Below are 24656 nucleotides of genomic sequence, written 5' to 3' on the forward strand. Positions count from 1 at the left end.
AGCCTCTGCTGTCCGCTGTTTGCTGCCCGAGACTCCCCACCACTCCTGTCCCGAAAGCTCACCCGCAGAGCCGCTGTCGCTCTCGGAAGTCCTCCTCTCTGTTCTCCCTACCCTTTAGCATGAGTTACTTCATCCTTCTGGCTACATCTCTGCCTCGTGCAGAGCTCTGTGACTGCAAGTACACTGTATGATGTTTATAAAATTTTTCTTTCTTAGCTTATGGATAACTTGAGGGAAAAGCCTGTGTCTTTATAATTTTTCTATTCTTAGGATCCAATAAATACTTGGTAGGCTGAATTAGTATCAAATCTATGAAGTAATTTGGAAAGGGAGAAAATGGAATTAACATTCATTAACTACTCCTTATATGCCAGGTACAACAAGCATGAATTCACTTACACTTCCCAGTACTCCTAGGAGGCAGGCATTCTTTCTGTTTCATAGAAAAAGATGCTGAGTGACTTTTCCAAGTCACAGAGCTGCCGAGAGGCAGTCTGAGCCCAGTTCAGAATGAAGCCCGGCTCCTCTCTGCACTGTGCCTCCACTTGGGTAGAAGCTTCCCATTCTCTCCGTTACATTTAGTGCACTCAACTCCTTCCAAACAACGTCACTGATTGTATTTTCTTCAAAAATATCTCTACAATCTCCCTTGTGTCAATTCAACAAATAGTATTGTCAGTTTTATATGGAAAGCAGTGTGTTCGGGAAAAGCACCCATCTTTTAATCTAAATCTAATGACACATCCTGCCCATTTCTTCTAAAACACTGATATAGAGTGAGACAACAGAGTGAGAACAGCAAGAAGCCAGGAGAGAGAAGGAATACCAACAGCTAATGTGTGGCAGGAAAGAGAACTCACTACACTGTCAAGTTCAAAGGCTGGGTATTATGGGCCGCATGCTTGTGTCCTTGTGGTCCCTCACCCCAATTCCTACGTGAAGGCCCTAACCCCCAGTGTGATGGTGTTTGCAGATGGGACCTCCCACCCCCATGATAGGACTGGTCTCCTTAAAGAAGAAAAGCCACTGAAGTGCAAGTGTTCCCTGTCTTCCTGCCTTGAGAAGTCTGAGGTGGACGGCAGCTGTTGGCAAGCCAGGAACAGGGCCCTTATGAGGAACTGAACTGGCTGACACCCTGCTCTGGGACTTCCCTGCCTCCACGTGAAAAACAGATGCCTGCTGCTTGAACCGCCCATCCACTGTACCGTATTCTGTCATCATAGAGCTGAACATAGGGGAACGGTCAGAGAGGAGAAAATCTAGGTGACAGTGTGTCAGTCTGTCCTATGGCTGGAGAGTCAGGGGAGATTTAATGAGGAGCGTATGCTCAACAGTGCCAAAGGCCATAGTCAACAGGCTACGGGCTGGCCCTGTGGTGCAATCGGTTAAGCCACTGCTGGTGACTATGGAATCTTACATGGGCACTGGCCCCCACTGTTCTACTTCGGATTCAGTTCCTTGCTAAAAAGATTCAATAGACTAAAGGTTGAAAAGTATACTAAAGACAGTAGCAACATCATTAATTGCCAGTGAGAAACAAACCCAGTTTTTTGTTTCAACTGGCTTTTGGATCTCAACTCTGACAGCATGACAGAAATCACCTGGGAATTTTAAAAACACAGATGCCCCTTGACTTATGATGGTGTTATGTTATGATAAAATTATCCTTGAAAATAATCATAAATCAAGAATGCATTTAATACACCTACCCTACTAATATAACTTGGTCTCACTCACCTTAAATGTGCTCTCAACACTAATATTCACCTACAGTTGAGCAATGTCATCTGATACAAAGTCTGTTCTATAATGAAGTGTTGAATATGTCATATAATTCATTCAATATTGTAGTAAAAGTGAGTTTTCATTCTAATGAGTAGATATCACTTCTGCACTATCACAAAGCTGAAAATCCTCAACTTGAACCATGAGTTAAGTTGAGGGCTGTCTGTACTACTGCCTGGCCCTCAATTTCAGATTCAGAGTTAACTGATCTGGGATGAGGCCTCAAAATCGATTTTTCAATGCTCTCAAAGTGATGAGTGGGTATTTAACCTAGCAGTTAAGACATCCACATCCCAAATTGGAGCACTTGGGTTTGATTTCTGGCTCCAGTTTCTAACTCCAGCTTCCTGTTAATGCAAGCCCTTTTTGAAAGGCATGGCGATAGCTCAAGTGGTTGGGATTCCTGCCATCTGAATGGGAGACCTTGATTATGGTCCAGACTCCCAACTTCAGCCCTGGCCCAGCCCTGGCCATTTTGAGCATTTAAGGAGGGAACCTCTCAAATAAATAAATAAATTTTAAAATAATGCTAAAAAAAAGCTTCCAAAATGATTCTAATGTGTAGGGTTGAGAACTACTACAACTTCAGTTAAATTGTTAAAAAACAAAGTAAAAGTTAAAAAAATTTGGCTTTTTAATTTTTATTATTTATTTAAGAAGCAGAGAGAGTGTGAGCAAGCTCCCATCTGCTGGTCTGCTTCCCAAGCCCAGAAAGGTCAGGGCTGGAGGAAGGCCACAGCTGGAAGCTGGGAACTCAATTCAGCTCTTCCATGCAGACGGCAGGAACCCAGTTTCTAGGTCACTACTGTCACTACTGCCTCCTGGGATCTGTCCTGGCAGGAGGCTGAAATCCAGAGCGGGAGCTGGGAATCAAACCCAGGGATTCTGATGTCAGTCGTGGACTTCTTAACCCCTAGGCAAAAAGCCCAACCCAGGAACAAAAAAGGCTTACTCCCTCCTAGTGCAGGAGATACTGTGTGTTAATGTGACTAAGGGCAGCTGGAGATGTGCTAAGTGCTTTAATGGATTGTCTCATTTAGTCCTCACAGCAATGCTATGACGCATATACTATAATAACCATTTTATAGATCAGGAAACTTAAGAGAGGTTAATTTGCTGAACTCATACACAGTTTCAAGTGCCAGAGATGAATGAAAAAACCACTACCACATAATAAAAATCCAGCAAGACAATGCCACTTGCCATGTAAGAAACAGGAGTATATTTCCGATTGAGCGACTCCACCTCTTCCAAGACGTGATTGTACACAGACATCATTCTTCTCTCGTACTCACTGTCAGCAGGGGCTGTGCCAGTAGATCCATATTCCTGGAAACTGAAGTAAAAATCAGATATTAATTAATCAACTAAAATAGTAATATTTTGTTGCCTCAATGTCAGGCGCTTTCCTAAATTATTGCTTAATTTTCAAATGATGGAGTTATTTCCATTAACATACATGGAAACTGAGGCTTGGAGAGGCTAAGTGCTTTGCCCATAAGGAGTAAGTGGCAAGCCAGGATTCAGACTTGGATCTGACTTCAAAAGATATAATTCTGAATCCCTTTGGTTGCTAGGTAGACGAGAGTGCTTGAAATTGTTGCTGCCATGAGGTCAAAGGGATATGTGACATTTGAAAAGCGGACTATCCATAAAGCCAGCAGATTACCAGTAAGGACGTGCAAATCACTGGGTAAACAGGCTGGATAAGACTGGGAGAGATGGGAAGCACTGGGCGCGGATGGCTGGGGAAATGGCCAGAGTCTAAAGCCCGAGGGTGCAGTGCTCATGAGTGTGCAGAGGACAGCAGGTGTGCAGAGCAGGCTGTGAAAGTTTAATCTACATTTCTTCCCTTTTTTTCTACTGCTTCAAACCCACAACATTTCTGAAAATATTTCTAAGTGAGAAAAGAAGGCAAAACTTTTGCATTCTAACTAAACTAGATGAGGCATATTTGAAAATGCAATGTATGTCATTTAAATATGCAGGGTGTAACAGTTATTACTCTCTTATTATCCTTTTTAAAAAAAAAAGATTTATGTATTTGAAAGATGGAAGAGGGAAGAGGATGAGAAGGAGAGAAAGTGAGAGGAGAGGTAGGTGTCCCATCTTCTGGTTTACATCCCAAATGCCTGCAACATCCAGGGCTAAAACAGGCTAACGCTAGGAGCCAGGAACTCCACTAGGGTCTCCCACATGGTGGCAGCAATCCCAGCACTTGGGACATCACCTGCTACCGCCCAGGCACATTAGCAGGAAGCTGGATTAGAAAAGCTGAGTGGCCAGTACTTGCACCAGGCACTCCAATACAGGATACCATATCCCTCATCCCAAGTAGTGGTTTAACTTGCTATACCACAACACAACCTCCCCCTACTTTAGTATGTTTTTCAGGCCTACTGTGTGCAAGGTACTTTAGCTGGGCATTCTAAATAAGTTATTTCATTTAATCTCCCCAACCACTCTGAGAAACAGGCATCATTATGTAACTATAGTGTATGCATAAGCAGCTCAGTGAGATTAAAGTATGCACAGGCTATGCGTAATTCAATCTGTCCAGTTTCAAAGCTCTGTTCCCTGCTATGTACTATATTTTAAATCCTATTAAGAAAAGAACTTCATTTATATGATAGAGTTTAAGGACAACTAAACTACATAAATAATACATAAAAAACTGAAGACTTTTACAAAGCGATTTGCTAATAAGACAATCCCATTAGTGGCTTTTGGAAACCACAGATTTGCCTTTTTGTCTTTATGAGATTTATGCTTCCTGGCCTTTCATATAGATCTATACAATGTATACTCTTTATGTATGGTGTGAGGTTAAGACATTTTTCCGAGAGGGGGGTTGTGGTACATGGGTTAAGTTGCTACTTGAGACACCTGCATCCTATATTGAAATGCCTGGGATTAAGTCCCACCTCTGCTTCTAATCCAGCATTCTGCTAATGTGTACCCTGGGAGGCAGCAGATGACGGCTCAAATACCCGTGTCCTTGTTACCCTCATGGACATCTGCATATAGTTCCCAGCTCCTGGCTTTGACCCGGACAAGCCCTGGCTATTGCGGGCATTTGGGAAATGAACCAGCACACAGAAGATCTCTCACTTCTCTCTCTTTTCCTGTCATTCTGTCTTTCAAATAAACACACTTAAAAAACTTGTTTTCTTTTTATATATTTAGTTCTGTATAATCTATTGAAAAGACTATTCCTTCTCCACGAAATTATCTTGGAATCTTTATACAAAATCAATCAACCACATGACTACCTTCTGTACCTCCCAACTACCCTCATCCAGTCATAATGGTTAAATTACTGTAACTCTGTAGCAGTCGTCAAATTAGTAGTTGGGTCCTTCCAATTTAGTTTTGTGCATTTATTTGCTAAGATGATAAATTACATGAATTGATTTTCTAATGTTAAACCAACTTCGAAATCTTGGAAAAAATCCTACTTAGTCTATCTTTTTATGCATTATTCATATTTGTTCTTTATTAAGATTTTTACATCTAGCTTCATGAACAATTCTTGTCCTGTTCATTTGGGTTAGCAAATTTATTTCCACAAAGGCATTATTCTCTCATGTTTTTAATATCTACAGGTATTTGTGTTGATATCTTTATTGATTTATTTTGAATCATTTTGCCTGGTGATTTATTTATTTATTTATTTATTTATTTATTTACTTGAAAGTCAGAGTTACACAGAGAGAGAAGGAGAGGCAGAGAGATAGAGAGAGGAGAGGGAGAGAGGTCTTCCATCCACTGGTTTACTCCCCAATTGGCTGCAATGGCTGGAGCTGTGCTGATCCAAAGCCAGGAGCTAGGAGCTTCTTCTGGGTCTCCCACGCAGGTGCAGGAGCCCAGGAACCTGGGCCATGTTCCACTGCTTTCCCAGGCCATAGCAGAGATCTGGATTGGAAGTGGAGCAGCTATGACTTGAATCAGCTCCCATATGGGATGCTGACACTGTGGGCGGCAGCTTTACCCATTACGCCACAGTGCCTGCCCGATAGCTTTATGTTTAATATTGGTAATTTGTATTCTTTTGCTTCTTATCCAGACTAGCTACTTTCATCAACTTTATTGATGTTTTCAAATAATCAGCTTTAGTTTCAATAATTTTCTATACTGGTTTCTTTCATAGCAGGTTTTTGAGAGGCAACCATGATTTTTACATGTACCAGTAAGTCATCATCTTTATTGCTGAATACCAGTCCATTGTATGAATACTACAATCTGTTTATCCATTCGCTTGTAGAGAGGATTTTGGATTTTTCCAGTTTTGGTTATTTTAAATAAAGCTGCTATGAACATCCGTATATGTCTTCATGGAAATGGTTTAATTTTTCTTGGGTAAGTGAAGAGGAGTAGAACTGGTGGTTGTATGGTTTTCTGTTCCACTTTATAAAAAGACATTATGTCAAACAGTTTCCAAAGCGGCTGTGCTGCTCTGCATGTAAGAGTTCAAGCTCGTCCACATCCTCACTAACATTTGATACTGGAGGTCTTCTTAATTTTAGCAGTTCTAGTGGGTGTTAGTGATATCTCATGTGATTTTAATTATCATTTCTCCCATGACTAATGAGTTAAGCATCTTTTAATGTGCTTGTTAGATATAAGCACATCTTCTTTTGTGACGTGTCTGTTCAGATTGCTTATCGATTTTTAAAAACAGAGTTGTCTGGAATTGTATGATTTTTTATATATTCTGGATATATCTAAGTTGATAAAGTATGTTTAACACTTCCATAGCTTTGGCAGCTCTTGACAAGAGCCTCAGTGATTACTGATATCATAAAGAGTGTCAATTGTTAAATCAACAACAGGAGTCACTGTGCACTTGCTCCCCATGTAGGACCTCTGTCCTTAATGTGTTGTACTATGAGAATTAACAGTAAAATTAGTCTTCAAATGGTACTTTATACTTCGTGTGTCTGTGTGTGTGCAAACTATTGAAATCTACTTAGTACAGAGTTGATCTTCTGTATATAAAGATAATTAAAAATAAATCTTAATGAAGAATGGGATGGGAGAGGGAATAGGAGATAGGATGGTTTGTGGTTGGGAGGGTGGTTATGGGGGGAAGAACTGCTATAATCCAAAAGTTGTACTTTTGAAATTTGTATTTATTAAATAAAAGTTTTCTATTAAAAAAAATAAATGGAGCAGCTGGAACTTAAACCAGTGTTCATATGGGATGCCAGCGTCACAGGCTGTGGCATAACCCACTGTATCAGGTCCTGGTTTTCATTTTTTTTTGCATTAAATAAAACATATTTTTATGTAAAAAATAAAGTATGTTTAACAATATTTTTCTCCCACCCAAGTACTAACCAGGCCTGACCTTGCTTAGCTTCCGAGATCAGATGAGATCGGGCACATTCAGGGTAGCATAGGCTATAGACTCTTTTCATTTTCTTAATGGCAGAAGTTTAAAATTTTAAATCCAATTTAGCAAGCTTTTCTGTTTTTTGTCTTTAAAAGATTTATTTATTTAATTTATTTGGGGAGTGGGAGAGTTGGGGGAGGAGCAGGGAGAAAGAGAGAATGAATATCTTATATCAGCCAGTTCACTCTCCAAATGGCCCCAACAGTCAGATCTGGTCCAGGCTGAAGCTAGGAACCAGGAACTCCATCTAGGTCTCCTAGGTGAGTAGGAGGGGCCGTCCCTGAACTACCACCTGCTGCCTTCCCAGGTATATTAGCAGGAAACAGGATAAGGAGTGAGCATCTGGGACTCAGTCCAGCACTGTGATATGGGATGCTGGCATCACGAGCAGAAGCTTAACCGGCTGTACCACAACACCGGCTCTAAATTTTTAGAGGGGGTGGTTGGTATTGCTGTCTTCAAGTCCACTGATCTTTTCTTTAGTAGTGTTTAATTTACTGTTAAGCCCAGTCTAATCAATCTCAAATTCTATATCCATGAAAATTATCCTTCTGAAACAGAGGCAAAATCAGACACCGTCTCTTCAGTTCTTTATCAAGTTGTAAAGTTGCTTCTTTACCTTTCCTTCTCATTATGTTACAGTTTATCTTTAAGTCTTTGATATATTAACAATAGCTGTTTTAAAATTCCAGTCTGTTAGTTCCAACACCTAAATCTATTTTGAGTCTCTTTTCTAACTTACTGAGTGTTCTCTCGGTTATCTGTCTTTGCTTTCCTGGTTCTTTACCTGTCTAGGAATTTCTGGTTGAAGGCCACAATTGTGGATCTGACATTGTTAAGTTCCTGGATTCACTGTATTTAAAGATGTTAAATTTCGTTTTGGTAGACAGTCAACTGACCTGTGCATATTCCTGATTCTTTTGAGGCTGACTTAAGCTCTGTTAGCACAGATTTAGAGCAGTCTTTAGCTCAGCTCTACTACTAAAGCCGTGTGACACTTCTGCTGTCCCTCCTGAATATACTGGGTGTTCAATAAGGTTGCTCCAATTCGGCTTGAATTTCAAACATTTCTTAGTCTGAGTAAGTGCTGTTAATTGTTCTGTTTATAACTTCTTGGTAATTATTTTTTGTTGCTTTTTTGCGCAGCCTTGTGGGGTTTCACCTTACATATGAGTAGCTTAGTATTCAGTCAAAAGACAGCCTATGCAGGTGTCTGGAGCTCACTCCCTGGAAAGACTCCTCCCTTCCTGTATTCTGTCCTGGAAATTCCAGCTTTTTCACGTTCTCTGACCCCTGATTTCACTGAGCAAGACCTCCATGTTCTACTCTGGTTTCTCCTCGCTGAGAGGCAGTGAAGCAGTGCTCCAGTGTAGAGGAATGCAAGGACTGTTATCGAGTTTACCTAATCTGTGTCCCTTCCCTCAGGGATTACATTCTTGAACTGCCTGTTGCCCAGTATCTAGAAACACTTGATTCACATATTGCATCCATGTTTCTAGTTATTTATGTTGAGAGGAAAGTCCAGTGTTGCTTACTTATTATGGCAAGAAGCCATCTCCTTATTTTATTAGGCAACAAAAATAAAGGTTAAGTGCAAAGGTATATCATGACAGTGAGATTAAGAAACCAGAGGGGCCAGCGCTGTGGCGCAGTGGGTTAACACCCTGGCCTGAAGCACCGACATCCCATATGGACACCGGTTCTAGTCCCAGCTGCTCCACATCCAGTCCAGCTCTTTGCTATGGCCTGGGAGGGCAGTGGAGGATGGCCCAAGTCCTTGGGCCCCTGCACCCACGTGGGAGACCTGGAGGAAGCTCCTGGCTCCTGGATTCAGATCGGCACAGCTCTGGCTGTTGCGGCCAATTTGGGAGTGAACCATCGGATGGAAGACCTCCTTCTCTCTCTTTCTGCCTCTCCTCTCTTGGTGTAACTCTTTCAAATAAATAAATAAATCTTAAAAAAAAAAAAAAAAGAAGCCAGAATAAAAGAAAATAATCATCAAGCATTTCAAACTATATTTTCTGGATAATCACACAAAAAGTAGGTATGCGGTAGATAACAATTTCTGTAACTTTCTTAGCCTGTATTTACTAAACATACTGGCTTGGGCACTATATTAGTTCCCAGAGATGTAAAGTTGAGTAAGACAAGGTACCTTTCGCAAAACCTTCTAGGTTACGAAAGATAGATTTTTATAAAAACTATAGTAGAAGAGTCAACGTAGCTATACCTCCACGGAACAATTCTGGACATGCCTCATCCTCCTGAATTGTTGTTTTAGGTCCTTCATTTGGAAGGCACAGAAGCACACAACATCTAGAGCAGAAGATTCGGAAGGAATCTGCCGCTTCCAGTTATACACTAAAGAAACTCAAAGCACTCTCATTCAAGGTACAAGTTTCTTTCCCAATTTGTTATCTCTACAAAGAACAGAGGTTGGGAATGGGTTTTGGGGATGCAGAAACGTGGAAAGGGTGTTAGGAAGTGGAGAGGTTAATAGAGAAGGAGAGAGCATGTGTCAGCTGACAGTCCCCTACATTCCACACCTGACAGTGTGCTTACTTCTCTGCTAAACAGCCGTCCAGGCATTTGTCATGGTACTTGAGCCCCTTGGTAGATTTTTTTTTTTCAGCAGAGCAAAAAGCTTGGGACACCCACAGCTCAAACTGGAGAGTTTGGATTCAAGTTGCAGCTTCTAATTCCAATTTCCTGCTAATGTGCCCCTTGTGAGGCAGCAGGTGATGGCTCAAGTACTTGGGTCCCTGCCACCCACATTGGAGACCTAAACTGAGTTCCTGGCTCCTGGCTGTGGCTGGCCCAGCTTCAGCTGTGAGGGCATTTAGAGAGTAAATCAGTAAGTGGAAGATGTTTCTCTCTCTCTCTCTCTCTCTCTGCATCTGCCTAATAAGTAAATAAATAAATAATTTTTAAAAGATTTATTTATTTATTTTGCAAGCAGAGAGAGAGAGAGGGAGAGAGAGATATGGATAGACAGATTCCATCACATGGCCAGCAATAGCCAGGAGCCTGGAACTCTGTCCAGGTCTCCTACGTGGGTGGCAACAGCCCAAGCACCTGGACCATCCTCCACTGTTTTCCCAGGTGTATTAACAGGGAGCTGTATCAGAGGTGCAGCAGCCAAGACTCAAACAAGTGTTCATATGAAATGCTGGTATTGTTGCAGGTGGAGGTTTAACCCACGGTGTCACAACACCAGCCCCCATGATCAAAAAAACAAAAAGCAAAAAAACACCACTACCTGCTGCCTCCCAGGATATATATCAGCAGGAAGCCAGAATCGGACACAGTGCTGGGACTCAAACTCAGCCAGGTATTCTAATATGGTCTGTGGCTTCCCAAACTGCATCTTAACTGTGTTTCAGCTGTGCCAAACGCCTGCCCTGAAAGTGTTTTATAATGTACAGCATTCTAAGAATTACCTTGCTGACTCTGGATCCAAAATCAGGGCTTCTATTGCGTGAGATATCAGTAAACAGCTCTGTTGTTGTCTGGATTAATGTTCAGGTTAAGAAATCCATTATAGTTGTTTCATTATCTAAATATTAAATGCGCCTAGATGAGGATCACACTTCTAGTGAAAGCAATCATAACATTATCAGCTCAAAAAGTCTGGGGCTCTGTTTTTCCTTCTAAGATGTACATATTGTATGTGATATTCCAGGAAAGGTACACTTCAGAGGATGCCTAATGTGGCACAGGGACCATGATGCCATCACAGAAATTCCACTTTTATCTGTCTTACGTATACTTCATAAGAAACATACAAGCAAGAAAGGCTTCATTGGTAAAAATTAAAAAAAAAAAAAAAAAAAGGCCTTTACCCCCAGGGTTTGGGGTCTGCCAAACCTCCTGAGATTATACACAGACTTCGGATGTGTGTACATATGTGAATGCAATCTGTAGGGCAGAGGGTCTTAATCCTTCTTCTTTGCTCAAAAATGATCTGCAGTTGCTAAGAAGAAAATATGGAGAACTTAGAAAAAGGTTTAGGGGACAAACTGAACCGATGACTGGTAAAGGTGATGCTGACGAAGCCCGTCAGCCATGAAGAAGGACTAGCTGGGACACACAAAATGTTCTCTGGTGGGGAGACGTACAGTAGTGCCATCCAGGGCAGCTTATGAGAGCAAGAGGGGCGCGACAATGGGAGGACGCAGGCTCGTGGAGGTGGAGAAAGCCCACCATTGAGTCACTATGTTCTTAAAGCCTGGTGAAATTTTAAAAAGCAAAATCATTCGGCTAATACTAAATTTCAAAGGGAGAATTACTAATTGTAAGAAATCTGTTGGGTTACCTCACGTATATTTTACAGTTAAGAGTATTTGAAGTATTTCATCTACATCTAAACGAATACTTCCAAAGCATTTTCAGAAATATGCCCAAGGGGAAAAAAGAAAAGGAAAGAAGGGAACACACTGCTTAGGATACAGTTCCACATTCCGCAAAGTTGCCGAGTCAGCATCAAAAGAGGCCTGATACAGATCCCCATATCGGGAAGCAAGGCTTCGAAATTCTTCCATGGACTGTTTCATCTATAAAGCATGGAAAAACACCAATTACAGCAAACATGACATTATTGTTACTGTCTAAACAACCCCAAAAATCAGAACACAAAAAAAAACCCATTCCCAAACAATAAAAAAATTGAACTCTTCATTGTCATTCCATTTTCATCAACTTTGTGAAGACCAACAAAGATAGCAGATGGCTTATATTTTATTTTATTTTTAAGAACTTAAAAGTTCTTCTAAATAATTCATATGCTATAACCATGCTCAACTTTCTTTAAAATGTCCTTAGTATACACAAATATGTAACAACCCTGAGATATCAACAACTTTGTTGCTATAATAACAGCCTATTTTTGAGTTAAGCATTTGACACTTAGTGTCTAAGTCAAACCACTGATTTTAAATCTCTGAACTTTTAATTTCACAATGGACTCCAAAAGCTTCTAAAGTATAAATAAGAATTCTACTAAAAATAAAATGAAGACATGCCTGATTGGAGATTCGACCACACCTCTGAAGGTCATTTCCTAAGGTCACGGCAATTGTTGTGGCGATTGCAGGTGGAGGACTTGTCTTCAGGCTATTGCAAGTACAGATGAGTTGGGAGAAGGCTTGCAGAAGGTCAATCCTGACTTTCACAAATTCGCACTGAAAACTTAAAGGATTCAGTGGTGTACTAGCAGCCTGAAGAAGGAAAAGAGAAAAAACTTAAGAACAAGTACACATAACAAGACGACAGGGTGGCATGCACAACTGACCCTCTGTATTCTGCATACATGGATTCAACCATTGTTTAAAAAGCATACTGTCTTAGAGCTACCTTCTTTCACTGCTTTAGAAAGCACAGAGAGGCCACCATGCAAGAAGGGGTCTTAACATAGAAATAAGCTTCACTGAGGACAGAGGTGAGTTAGGAGTACATCTTGGATGGCAAAGAGCAGCATTAGCTTGGCAGAGACAAGGAAGCATGGCAAGCCATCAGGTGCAGAGGACTAAAACCTTCCACTCATGGGGCTGGCGCTGTGGCACAGCGGGTTAAAGCCATGGCCTGCAGCACTGGCATCCCATATGGGTGCCAGCTCATGTCCCGGCTGCTCTACTTCCATTGCAGCTCTCTGCTATGGCCTGGGAAAGCAGTAGAAGATAGCCCAAGTCTGTGGGCCCCTGCACCCATGTGGGAGACCCAGAAGAAGCTCCTGGCTCCGATCAGCTCAGCTCTGGCCGTTGCAGTCATTTGGGGAGTGAACCAGCAGATGGAAGACCTCTCTCTCTCTCTGGCTCTACCTCTCTGTAACTCTGCCTTTCAAATAAATAAAATATATCTTAAAAAAAAAAAAAAAAAAAAAAAACAACCTTCCACTCTTTAGCACTGACCTAGTGGAGAAAAAAATTACATACTAAAAATGTTAATTTAACAATAAATGGAGGCACGGTGAAGCTAATTTTCCTCTACGACACGACCTGCTTAAAACTTGCTGATGCTGTATCTCACACCATTCCTTTAGCAATTGTCAAGAATGTGATTCTGGGGTCCCAGGGGTAAATTACAATATTATCCATTTGGCCAAGTACCATATACCAACTTCAGTGTAGTTGTTTCTATTAGTAAGTGTCCAATAGTTTTATTATTTGGTAACATTCATATTTTCCTGTACAAAATAAGCTACTCCTTGCATCCTTTGTAAGAATGGACACTCGAGGCAGGCACTGCAGTGTAGTGGGTAAAGCCGCCGCCTGCTGTGCTGGCATCCCATATGAGCACAAGTTCAAGTCCCTCTGCTCCATTTCTGATCCAGCTCTCTGCTATGGCCTGGGAAAGCAGTGGAAGATGGCCCAAGTCCTGGGGCCCCTGCACCCGTGTGGGAGACCCAGAAGAAGCTCCTGGCTCCTCACTTCAGATTGGCTCAGCTCTGGCTGTTGTGGCCAATCGGGGAGTGAACCAAAGGATGGAAGACCTTTCTCTTTCTCTGCCTCTCCTCTCTCTGTGTAACTCTGACTTTCAAATAAATAAATCAATCTTTAAAAAAAAAAAAAAAAAAAAGAATGGACACTTGCCTTAATGTCAAAAAGCTTTTGAAAGGTTTTATATAAGTACGGGTAATAATTATACTCAATATATTTAATTGTGTGGTGCCCAACCTTTGGGATATTTTGCTCTTATTATGAAAGAGTACAGCTTAAGATATTAAAAGATTATTTCAGCTGTTTCAAATTTCTTAGATAATATTTGGTTGCTCTTACAGGAAAATAAATCCCACCTACCTCCTTTGCCCTTTGAGCTCCTATCTGCTATCTTTATTTTATTTTATTTATTTATTTATTTTTGACAGGCAGAGTGGACAGTGAGAGAGAGAGACAGAGAGGAAGGTCTTCCTTTTGCCGTTGGTTCACCCTCCAATGGCCGCCGCGGCCGGCGCACTGCGGCCGGCGCACCGCGCTGATCCGATGGCAGGAGCCAGGAGCCAGGTGCTTTTCCTGGTCTCCCATGGGGTGCAGGGCCCAAGCACCTGGGCCATCCTCCACTGCACTCCCTGGCCACAGCAGAGAGCTGGCCTGGAAGAGGGGCAACCGGGACAGAATCCGGCGCCCCAACCGGGACTAGAACCCGGAGTGCCGGCGCCGCTAGGCGGAGGATTAGCCTAGTGAGCCGCGGCGCCGGCCCCTATCTGCTATCTTTAACTGACTGCTTGTCAGCAACTGAAGACAGAACAGGGTACAAGTAAGTTTATATGATAATGATATTTAAATAAAGTAGAGACCATCTTACCAGACAAAAAACATTGGCATTAGTGTTCCGAACTGCATTGTAAAACAGAAAGGCAGGGGCCGGCGCCATGGCTCACTTGGCTAATCCTCTGCCTGCGGCACTGGCATCCCAAATGGGCGCTGGGTTCTAGTCCCGGTTGCTCCTCTTCCACTCCAGCTCTCTGCTGTGGCCCAGGAGGCAGAGGAGGATGGCCCAAGTGCTTGGGCCCCTGCATCTGCACGGAAGACCAGGAGGAATCACCTGGCTCCTGGCTTCGGATTGGCACAGTGCCGACTGTAGCAGCCATCTGAGGGGTGAACCCACGGAAGGAAGACCCTTCTCTCTTTCTCACTGTCTAACTCTACCTGTCCAAACAAACAAACAAACAAAACTGAAAGAGAAGCAAGATGTGGTTGTAATGAGGGAGATTTGCCACTACTCTGGACTGATTTCTGACTACCATGAAACATTAGATCAATGATCTAAGAGAAACTTAAAGTGTTTATGCCATTTGGAGCTTGTTATATTAGAGGTAAGCAATGTTAGATATACACGCATGTTCAAAAAGGATACAGAGAAGAAAGCTCTGTCATAAAGGGCAAGGACTTTAAAAGGCAACATTGTCCAAAAAAAATGGGAGATGTATAGGAAATAAAATGTAGACCATGCAAGTATGAATAGTGTCAAGGAGAAACAACAGGGATAAAATTTACTATTTTTTACACAGTGACTAAAGCTTAAACAGAGGCTGAGTTTGAAGGTCAGCAGATACACCAAGTATCGTGTATAACCAAAATGACCCAAAAATTCCTCAGAAGACTTCCTGTTAGTTCAACACAGCCAGATGAAGGAAGAGCAAGCTCTGAGTTCTCACCTAACATCCATTCTGGGAATAATATAACTGACAGGAGTGGCTGGCAGGATGCGCCTCTATTTAAATTGTTACTTCCCTTCCCGGTTATTAAATTGCTTTTTTCTTCATGTCTTTTTTTGGCTAGAGATATACAACTAAATGTGTGTTAGACATACATATAGCAGAACATCACTGAATTTGTGATTTGTAGTACATACCCTACTTTCTAAATGGAGCTAGTTAAAGAAATCCTTGTGAAGAAATCCATTTGATAAACTTGGTTAAAACCTACCTGTAACTACCCAGTGAATGCACACAACATCTTCACCAACTTCAAGTGTACGTTTAGCCGTACCTCGAAGACTCACACTGCTTTAAGAGCTTTCCAAAACGCTGTCATCTGGTAGAACTGAAATTCTACACTCATTAACCAACCACCCCATCGTGACCACCACTCTATCCTGTTTCTATGAACCTGTCTCCTTAGCCAAGATTAAGGCAATATGAACTAGATTAAACCAGCTCTCCTGCTAAGAGCAACTAGGAAAACAGAATGTTTAAAAAAAAAAAATCTATTTGAAATACACTAGGGCAGCAAGTTTTCCTGGAGACAAAATCATGAAGAGAAAGAAAATCCAAGGAGGTAAGACTGACATCTGGTGACACTTCCCTGCTTGACATATGTTAATTTGAAAACTGCTGCTGGCTGGCTCAAAAGCTGAGCAGCCTTCCACATCTCCTAAGACTAGAGGAAGTGCTATGGACAGCATCTCAGACTTCCTGTTGTAATCCCAAAGGGCTACAGCCTAGGAGTTAAAAAAAACTCCAGATTACACTGGCCTTTACCATGACAGAAGCCTGGGTTCCAATCAGCTCAGTCTTTGTCAGGGTTAAGTGATCCATTCTTGACCTACGTGCTTGTCTTTCAAAAGCAGAGACGCGGCGGGCATTTGTCCTAGCAGTCAAGACACTTGGTTGGGACACCTGCATTCCATATTGCCATATCTGGGCTCAAACTCTGGCTCCACCCGCAATTCCAGCACTACTGCTAATGCACAACCTGGGAGGCAGTCGATGATGGCTCAAGTACTTGGGTCCCCGTCACCTGCATGGGAGACCTGGATTGAATTTAGGCTCCCAGCTTTGGCCTGATTTAGGCCAGCTGATCAGGCACTGGGGAGCTCACTCTGTCTCTCCACTTCTCAAATAGAATGAATAAATAAATAAACATTTCAAAGTAAAGACAGACAATTGAAGGCTGCAGATGATGCAATCACCAACATTTCCCATAAATACTGTCCAGAAATCTTAACACAAAACAACAAAAAGCATACAAAAAGAAAACTCCCCAAACCAAGAGGGAACAAAGGTCAGTTATAAACCACAATAGAGGGCCGGCGCCGCGGCTCACTAGGCTAAATCCTCCGCCTAGTGGCGCCGGCACACCGGGTTCTAGCCCCGGTCGGGGCGCTGGATTCTGTCCCGGTTGCCCCTCTTCCAGGCCAGCCCTCTGCTGTGGCCAGAGAGTGCAGTGGAGGATGGCCCAGGTGCTTGGGCCCTGCACCCCATGGGAGCCCAGGAAAAGCACCTGGCTCCTGCCACCTGCCATCGGATCAGCGCGGTGCGCCGGCCGCAGTGCGCCGGCCGCGGCGGCCATTGGAGGGCGAACCAACGGCAAAAGGAAGACCTTCCTCTCTGTCTCTCTCTCTCACTGTCCACTCTGCCTGTCAAAAAAAAAAAAAAAACAAAAAAAAAACAAAAAACAACCACAATAGATCCAGATAACAGAGAGGAATTTTAAAATAACTATGATTAATATGCTAAAGATATTAAATGACAAGACAAAGAAACCTGGCTAAGAACTGGAAAATATATAAAATAACCAAATGGAAATTCCTGAACAGAAAAAACATAACAAATGAATTTAAGAGCACAATGAGTGTGTTTGGCTAGAGACTAAACACACTGGAAGAGAGAATTACTGAACTAGAAGACAGGTCAGAAGAAAACAGAACAAAGTCTGGAGAGAGAAAAAGTTGGAAAATGTAGAAAAAAATGTGAAATACATGAGATGTAGTACAAATGATTAACATGGGTGTATTTGATCAACATGAAAAAGGGACAAAAGAAGAGATAAGAGCCAAATGTTCCAAAACTGGTAAGTCATCAACTTACGATGCAAGGAACAAAAGAACTCCTCTTCTCAAGTAAAAAAATAAAAAACTATTTGCACATACTACTGGTGATAGTTTGAATTAATTGGAACCCACCATGGACAACTGACTGGCAGAACTTACTAAAGTTGAACCTAAGCATGACCTATGAAAAATTATTATATTCCAGAATAAATGCACACCACTGATACCCAAAGATGTGTATAACAATGTTCTTAATGGAAGTATTCTTAATAAAGTGGAAATAATCCAAATGTTCAACAATAAGTAAAGAACAGATCTGGGGCTAGTGCTGTGGCCTAGTAGGCTAAGCCTAACACCAGCGGCACCGGCATCCCATATGGGCACTGGTTCATGTCCCAGCTGCTTCTCTTCCAGTCCAGCTCTCTACTACGGTCTGGGAATGCAGAGGAAGACGGCCCAAGTCCTTGGACTCCTGCACCCATGTGGGAGACTTGGAAGAAGCTCCTAGCTCCTGGCTTTGGATAGGCCCAGCTCCAGCCATTGTGGCCATTTCAGGAGTGAACCAGCGGACTGAAGACCTTTCTCTCTGTCTCTCCCTTTCTATCCCTATAACTCTACAACTCAAAATAAATAAATAAAATCTTAAAAAAAAAAACAACCGGATTTGTAGCCATCATCTAATGGAGTACCATACAGCAAGGAAAATGAACAAATGGCTACAGTATAAAAGAAAAACATATTTGAATCATACAAACATAATGCTGACCAAAGCCAGAATCAAAATAAAACTACAAAATGTTTTGAAACCATAAATAATGAAGATCAATGTCATATACTATGTTACAATTAAGAATTGCTATTCAGCAACCATTTTTAAAAAACAAGAAAAAACCCATTTATTAGAATTTGCATCTCATTTAACTCACAAAAGATTAGTATTCAGATCATATAAAGAACTCTTACAAATCAGAAATAAAAGACAAACTCAGAGGAAAATAAACAAAAATCCTTGGCAGAAATTTTACAAAAACAAAAACAAAAACAAGAAACATACATGGCCAAAATGAAACCAATTAATCATATTAGTAATCTGGGAAAAAGCCAATCAAACTCTAGATAAGGGGGGAAATGCAGAGCAACAGAAACCCTGACAAACTGTTGGGAGGATTACAAATTTATAAAACAACTTAGGAAAATATCCTGATATTAGCTAGTTAATTTGAAGATGCACATAACCCATGCAATTCTACTTTTAGGTCATATCTCAGAGGCATCTTTGAACAGGGGCAGGTATGCTCTTAGCAATTCAGGGGTTCAGCATCTCTGGCCGCTGACCATTACAGCCAGCAGCAACACAGCCACATGTTGCATAATGAAGTTTCCACATGTTTCCATTAATGGCAGACCACATATGCGATAGGGGTTCCACTGGACCACATCACCTAGATGACATCATAACCAGCTTAGTTTGTGTGAGTACACCCTGAGATGTTCCCACAATGATGAAATTGCATAATGATGAAGTTCCCAGAACAGAATCTACCACTAATAGATGGACAACTGTACTTCCTAAACATCTATCACTGTATACAGTAATATCCCTATACACTTCCAAATTGAAGCAAGGGGCAGATACACAACTCTGATGGAGGTCAGCACTATTGACATTTTCCATGGAATAATTCTTTGTGGAGGGGAGCTGGTTCTGGGCATTATAGCATGCTTAGCAGCACCGCTGGCTTTTGTGTACTAAAAACCAGCAACACCTTCTCAAGGTGTGATAACCACAACAGGCTCCAGACATTGTCAAATATAAAACTTTTGCATAAGTGTATCAAAAGATATCTGGAGGAACATTTAGACTAGTACCATAAATAACAGCAAAACGCATGGAAAAATCAAAGTGTTTAACACTGGAATGTGAAAATAAACTGATATATATTCATATGATGCAAAAGTATATAGCAGGGAAACTGACCCACAGTTCTACACAACAAGTCTTGGGGCCGGTGTTGTGGTGTAGCACGGTAAAGCCATCGCCCAGGCTGCCAACATCCCATTCAGCAGAAGATGGCCCAAGTGCTTGGGTCTCTGCCACTCATGTGGAAGACCTGGAAGAGGCTCCTGGCTCCTGGCTTCAGCTTGGCTCAGGCTTGGCCACTGTGGCCACCTGGGGAGTGAACCAGCAGATAAAAGACTTCACTCTCTCTCTCTCTTCCCACCTCTCTCTGTAACTCTTACTTTCAAATAAGTAAATAAATCTTTAAAAAGACAAATGGCCTGGGGAAGCAGCAGAAGATGGCCCAAGTCCCTGAGCCCCTGCCACCCATATGGGAGACCCAGATGCGGCTCCTGGCTTCAGCCTGATCCAGCCCCAGCTGTTGTGGTCATTCAGGGGTAAATCAGCAGATGGAAGATATCTCTCTCTGTGTCTCTCCCCCTCTTTTTGTAATGCTGCCTTTCAAATAAATAAAATACCTATTTTTTTTAAAAAAAGATAAATCGTAGTAACATAATTTAGGTTAAGTTCTACCAACAGGCACAAGCTTAGAAGAGGATCCTGAGTCCTAGTGATAGCTAGGACTGACCCTGGCATACACCCTGAATGCAGCCTTGTGACACCATGAACAGAGGACTCAATTGAGCCGTGTCTGGATTTCTGAGCCACAGACACTGAAATAATAAATGAGTATTGTTTAAGATATTACATTTGTAGTAATTCATTGTACAGCACAGAAAGCTAATACAAACATACTTTTTATTCTTAGGAAGCAAGGCAACTCATCACTGTAGGAAATCAAACATCTAATGTTGCTATAGGGTCTCCATAAGCACAGAGTGTTCTATTTCTCGTTTAGTTTGGCTGATGCGGGTAAAAGGCATGACCTTCATACAATCTAAGGTGTGAATCATTCATGCCAAAAACTAACAGCTCATGAGCATATCCACTCAGCAACTGTCAGATCCACATCTGTCAAATGAACAGTTTTTTTTTTTTTTTTTTTAGATTTATTTTATTTATTTGAAAGACAGAGTTACAGAGAAAGGCAGAGAGAGAGAGGTCTTCTATCCACTGGTTCACTTCCCAGATGGCTGCAACGGCAACGGCTGGAGCTGCACTGATCTGAAGTCAGGAGCCAAGAGCTTCTTCCGGGTCTCCCACGTGGGTGTGCAGGGGTCCAAGGGCTAGGGGCATCTTCTACTGCTTTCCCAGGCCATAGTAGAGAGCTGGATCGGAAGAGGAGCAGCTGGGACTAGAACCAGCGCCTGTATGGGATTCCAGCACTTCAGGCCAGCGCTTTAACCTACTGAGCCATAGCGCCAGCCCCAAGTGAACAGATTTTTAAAGAATTCTCAGGGGCTGGCACTGTGGCTTAGTGGGCTGAAGCCATGGCTTACAGTGCCAGCATCCTATATGGGTGCTGGTTCCAGTCTCAGCTGCTCCACTTCTGTTCCAGCTCCCTGCTAATGCACCTGGGAAGGCAGAGGAGGATGGTCCAAGTCCTTGAGCCCCTGCACCCACATGGGAGACCTGGAAGAGGCTCCTAGCTCTTGGCTTCAGTCTGGCCTAGTCCTGGCTGTTGTGGCCACTTGGGGAGTAAACCAGTGGACAGAATACCTCTCTCCCTCTCTCTCTTTGTAACTCTGCCTTTCAAATAAATAAATAAATCTTTAAAAAGAGAAAAAAAAAATCCTCAATAAACTGACAACATACTCAGAACTGCGGGCAGATCCCAATGACCATGAGGATCTTATGGCCTGCCCTTTCTAGGTTACTCTCAAGTGGAGAACCACTTCCTATCTTTTTCCCTACTCTTGTTCTCAAAGCCCAATGTTTGCACACAGCAAGTGCATACAATCTGCTGATTTAAGAAAAAAAAATGTCATTTCAAAAGGAGAAAATCTAAGGCCCAATGATCTACCTAGGGTCATATGGTGTTATCAAGCAGGAAAGAGACTAAGGCCAAGGTTTCCTGTCTGTTAATCAAGTGCTTTCTTCGTATGTCAGAATTCAGTCCTTAATCACTTTCAAGCCTCATTAAATACACACTATCACACAAATCATTAGGAAGGTATTAGATATTCAAGAGTTTTTCAGAAACTGAACTCCAACTATCTCACTTGTGTGCCTATTCCACAGTTCTTACTATTCACTGTACTGAATGATTAATAATTTTCTGCTCCCCATAAACTAGAAAATGAAATTACTTCATTGATTTTAACCAACCAATAATTGCATCTTAAATTTTCTGAGCTATTTATCAGCCTGATATCGGCAGCAACAATCTCTTCCCGGAATAATCAAGAGGAAAGAATCAAGACAGACAATGCTACCCTTTAAAGTGGAGAAGAGCCTGTCTGTACTCCTGTTTTAGACAGTTACCAATCAATCCTAGCAAACAAATCACATTTCAACAAATATGCAAATCACAGCATTCTAATATTGTCTCTGACATCTGTTTTGGCTCCATCTCGATACATACAATTTTTAAAGCTGTGTGACTACACTTAAAAATGTTTAAGTATACTTTAACTATACTTAAAAAATGTTTACTGTTGATTATATAAAACCTCTACTTTTAAGGGTCAAAAAACCCTTGTACTGATACAGAAAATGCTCATTTTTAGATGATGGGTTTTTACTTAGGAGTTGAATTTCAAAGAAACATACAAAATGTTAAAAGGTCTGTCCTCTTTACAACCTTTTACTTTTTTGGCAGAGAAAATAACAACCATATGTGGCCAATGGTTAATTTGGAATAGTCTACCTCAGGGGGGTAAAAAGTATACATCCAGTCTCAGAAGTAATCCTTGACTCTATTTGAGTAAATGCCAGCATGAGATAAGGGCAGGGTTTCTGTGTGATGGTGGCATTGACCCCGGCTAGGATCTCACTAAGATTTGGAGAGATCTGATTTCCTCACACTTATCCTTTCTGCACAGATTCAGCAATCCTCTTTTCATGTGGTCCCCAGTGTGTTATAAAAAACAGAATGATAGACTTTTATCAATCTCTGAATGTTAAAAAGAGGGGAGAACTAAGGCTTGTTTTCCTATTCATTACTATTCATTATTTTGATATCAGCAGGTAATTCTCAAGGTAGTTAAAAATAGGACAATCCAAAAAGAGAAGGGAGAGAATGCTCGCGCACGTCTCATCACCGAGGGAGAATTCAGAGGACTTACTGTTAAGGAAGCAATCCCTTTGTGGTAGAATTTTAAAGACTCAGCAATGCAAGAAAGTGCTGAGCTATAATTCTCCTCTTCCAACCCAGTGAGACACTGTTCTGCATGTGAGAACTCCTTCAAACTATTCAGCCAAAAGTAGAAGTGTTCTGAGGCGACCTGAGTCAGCAAACTCTGATAAAGCTCTCTGGCCATATCGTGATTACCCTAAAAAAAAAAGAAGACGGGGCACATGGTGAGGGTCTCATATTTGAAAGAGCTGATGCAGCAGCTAAAAAAAACACACCCAAACCTCATCTTCACATTATGTAATCCTGTGAGTCTCACTCTCAGTATTTCTTCTCAGAAAATATGCTGAGCTGCTCTTATGTAACACAACGCCTGAGGTTCTCTACTCGAACCGTTCCAAGGAGAAAACAGATGGAATTCACTATAACTCACATCTAGAATTTCAGTCCAAAATATAGGCAGTATACTTCCTGTACTTCATCCTGGGTAAGCTATTTTGTGGGGTGAAGGGAACCCCAGGAGGAAACGTGAATGCCATCTAATTCCTGGAGGCCAGGGATGCCCAATGCCCTGCAATGCTTGGATGCGTGGGACCGTTTGGGGTAATGAAAGACTTGCCAACAGCACTGCTCTCTCCATTTGAGAAATAATGTAAAATTCAGAAGATGCGCTTCAATCACCTAGAGTAATCCTTATAACATTTTGTTCTCTTGACTTAGCCCTGAGTATTTCTGTGTTAAAAACTCTGTATTTCTTCTCAAATTAAATTAATAAAAATTGTTGGACTTGCCATATGGCTGAGAAGAGTACAACACATTGGAACTTTATTCCACTTAAGAACAATAGGTGGGGAAGAGAAAAGGAGGAAAATGAAATGTACTCATGGATAAAGATGGATGGTGGGAGGAGGCCTTGGTTGTGATAGTACAAGGCAAAATCAAAGTGACACTAACAATCTACGGTCAGAAAGAGCTTGGGTCTTAACTTCTTCCTAACACTGACATATACCAGCAATACATACACCATCATTTTAAAAATGATTTTAAAAATCATTTCTCTCATCGTTTAAATCCTTGACTAAAAAGTACTTCCTATTTTCAGATGTGACTATGATCTAAGAGCATGACCTGCCACGCCCACCACCCCAGTTCATGTTGAAGGGAGTACATACCATTCGGGAAGCCTGTCTGGCAATCCGGTACACAGTCCAGCCATTGGAGACACTTTCAAGCTGCTGCTTAATCACTGCCTTTACTTCAGCAGACAATGCTTTCTGACTGGCAACAAAAATTACAGTAGCCAAACTCACCTAAGAGCGGGCAAGAAGTAAGAAAGCCAAGAGAATTACGTAAGTGTATTCAACGTCACAGGTAACCTACCCAAAGGGAGAAAAATTAATTCAAACTCATTTAAAAATAACAAAATTTGTTTTCTACTGATATAAGAATAAATGAGAGATATACTTACAACAACAGGCAAAATGCAAAAGATTACATATAGTATAACATTTACATAAAGTTAAAAATATGTAAAATAATTCTACATATACATGGATAATAAAAGTATACAACATAAGGGAATAATTCCAAATTTAGAATGGGGTTACTTCTCAAAGAAGGGAGAAGATGCTAACAGGGAGGGACACAGTGGGTTTCAATTGTATTAGCAACACTTTCTTCATTTTTTTTTTTTTTTTTTTTGACAGGCAGATTTAGACAGTGAGAGAGAGACAGAGAGAGAGGTCTTCCTTTCGGTTGGTTCACCCCCCAAATGGCTGCTACGTGCTTTCTCCTGGTCTCCCATGCGGGTGCAGGGCCCAGGGACCTGAGCCATCCTCCACTGCACTCCTGGGCCACAGCAAAGAGCTGGACTGGAAGAGGAGCAACAGGGACAGAATCCGGCGCCCTGACCGGGACTAGAACCTGGGGTGCTGGCGCCACAGGCGGAGGATTAGCCTAGTGAGCTGCAGCACCGGCCTAACACTTTCTTCTTAAGTTACATGATGAATGCA

General features: G+C 41.7%; 1 protein-coding gene across 2 annotated transcripts in view; it reads right to left on the bottom strand.

Moving 5' to 3' along the window:
• INTS7 (integrator complex subunit 7) overlaps positions 1-24656 on the bottom strand; it is an 86909-nt gene that overhangs the window by 7740 nt on the left and 54513 nt on the right. Inside the window, exons 12-17 of one of the 2 annotated variants that reach the window (XM_002717529.5) lie at positions 23817-23954; positions 22637-22843; positions 12202-12396; positions 11630-11733; positions 10621-10689; positions 2989-3121 (exon numbers count right to left, since the gene is read on the bottom strand). In XM_002717529.5, the coding sequence (XP_002717575.1) occupies positions 2989-3121; positions 10621-10689; positions 11630-11733; positions 12202-12396; positions 22637-22843; positions 23817-23954 (846 nt within the window). The remainder of the gene's footprint in view (positions 1-2988; positions 3122-10620; positions 10690-11629; positions 11734-12201; positions 12397-22636; positions 22844-23816; positions 23955-24656) is intronic. The other variant, XM_017347801.3, reaches the window with a different exon arrangement.

Source organism: Oryctolagus cuniculus, chromosome 13, assembly GCF_964237555.1.
Source record: "Oryctolagus cuniculus chromosome 13, mOryCun1.1, whole genome shotgun sequence".
Lineage (NCBI taxonomy): Eukaryota > Metazoa > Chordata > Mammalia > Lagomorpha > Leporidae > Oryctolagus > Oryctolagus cuniculus.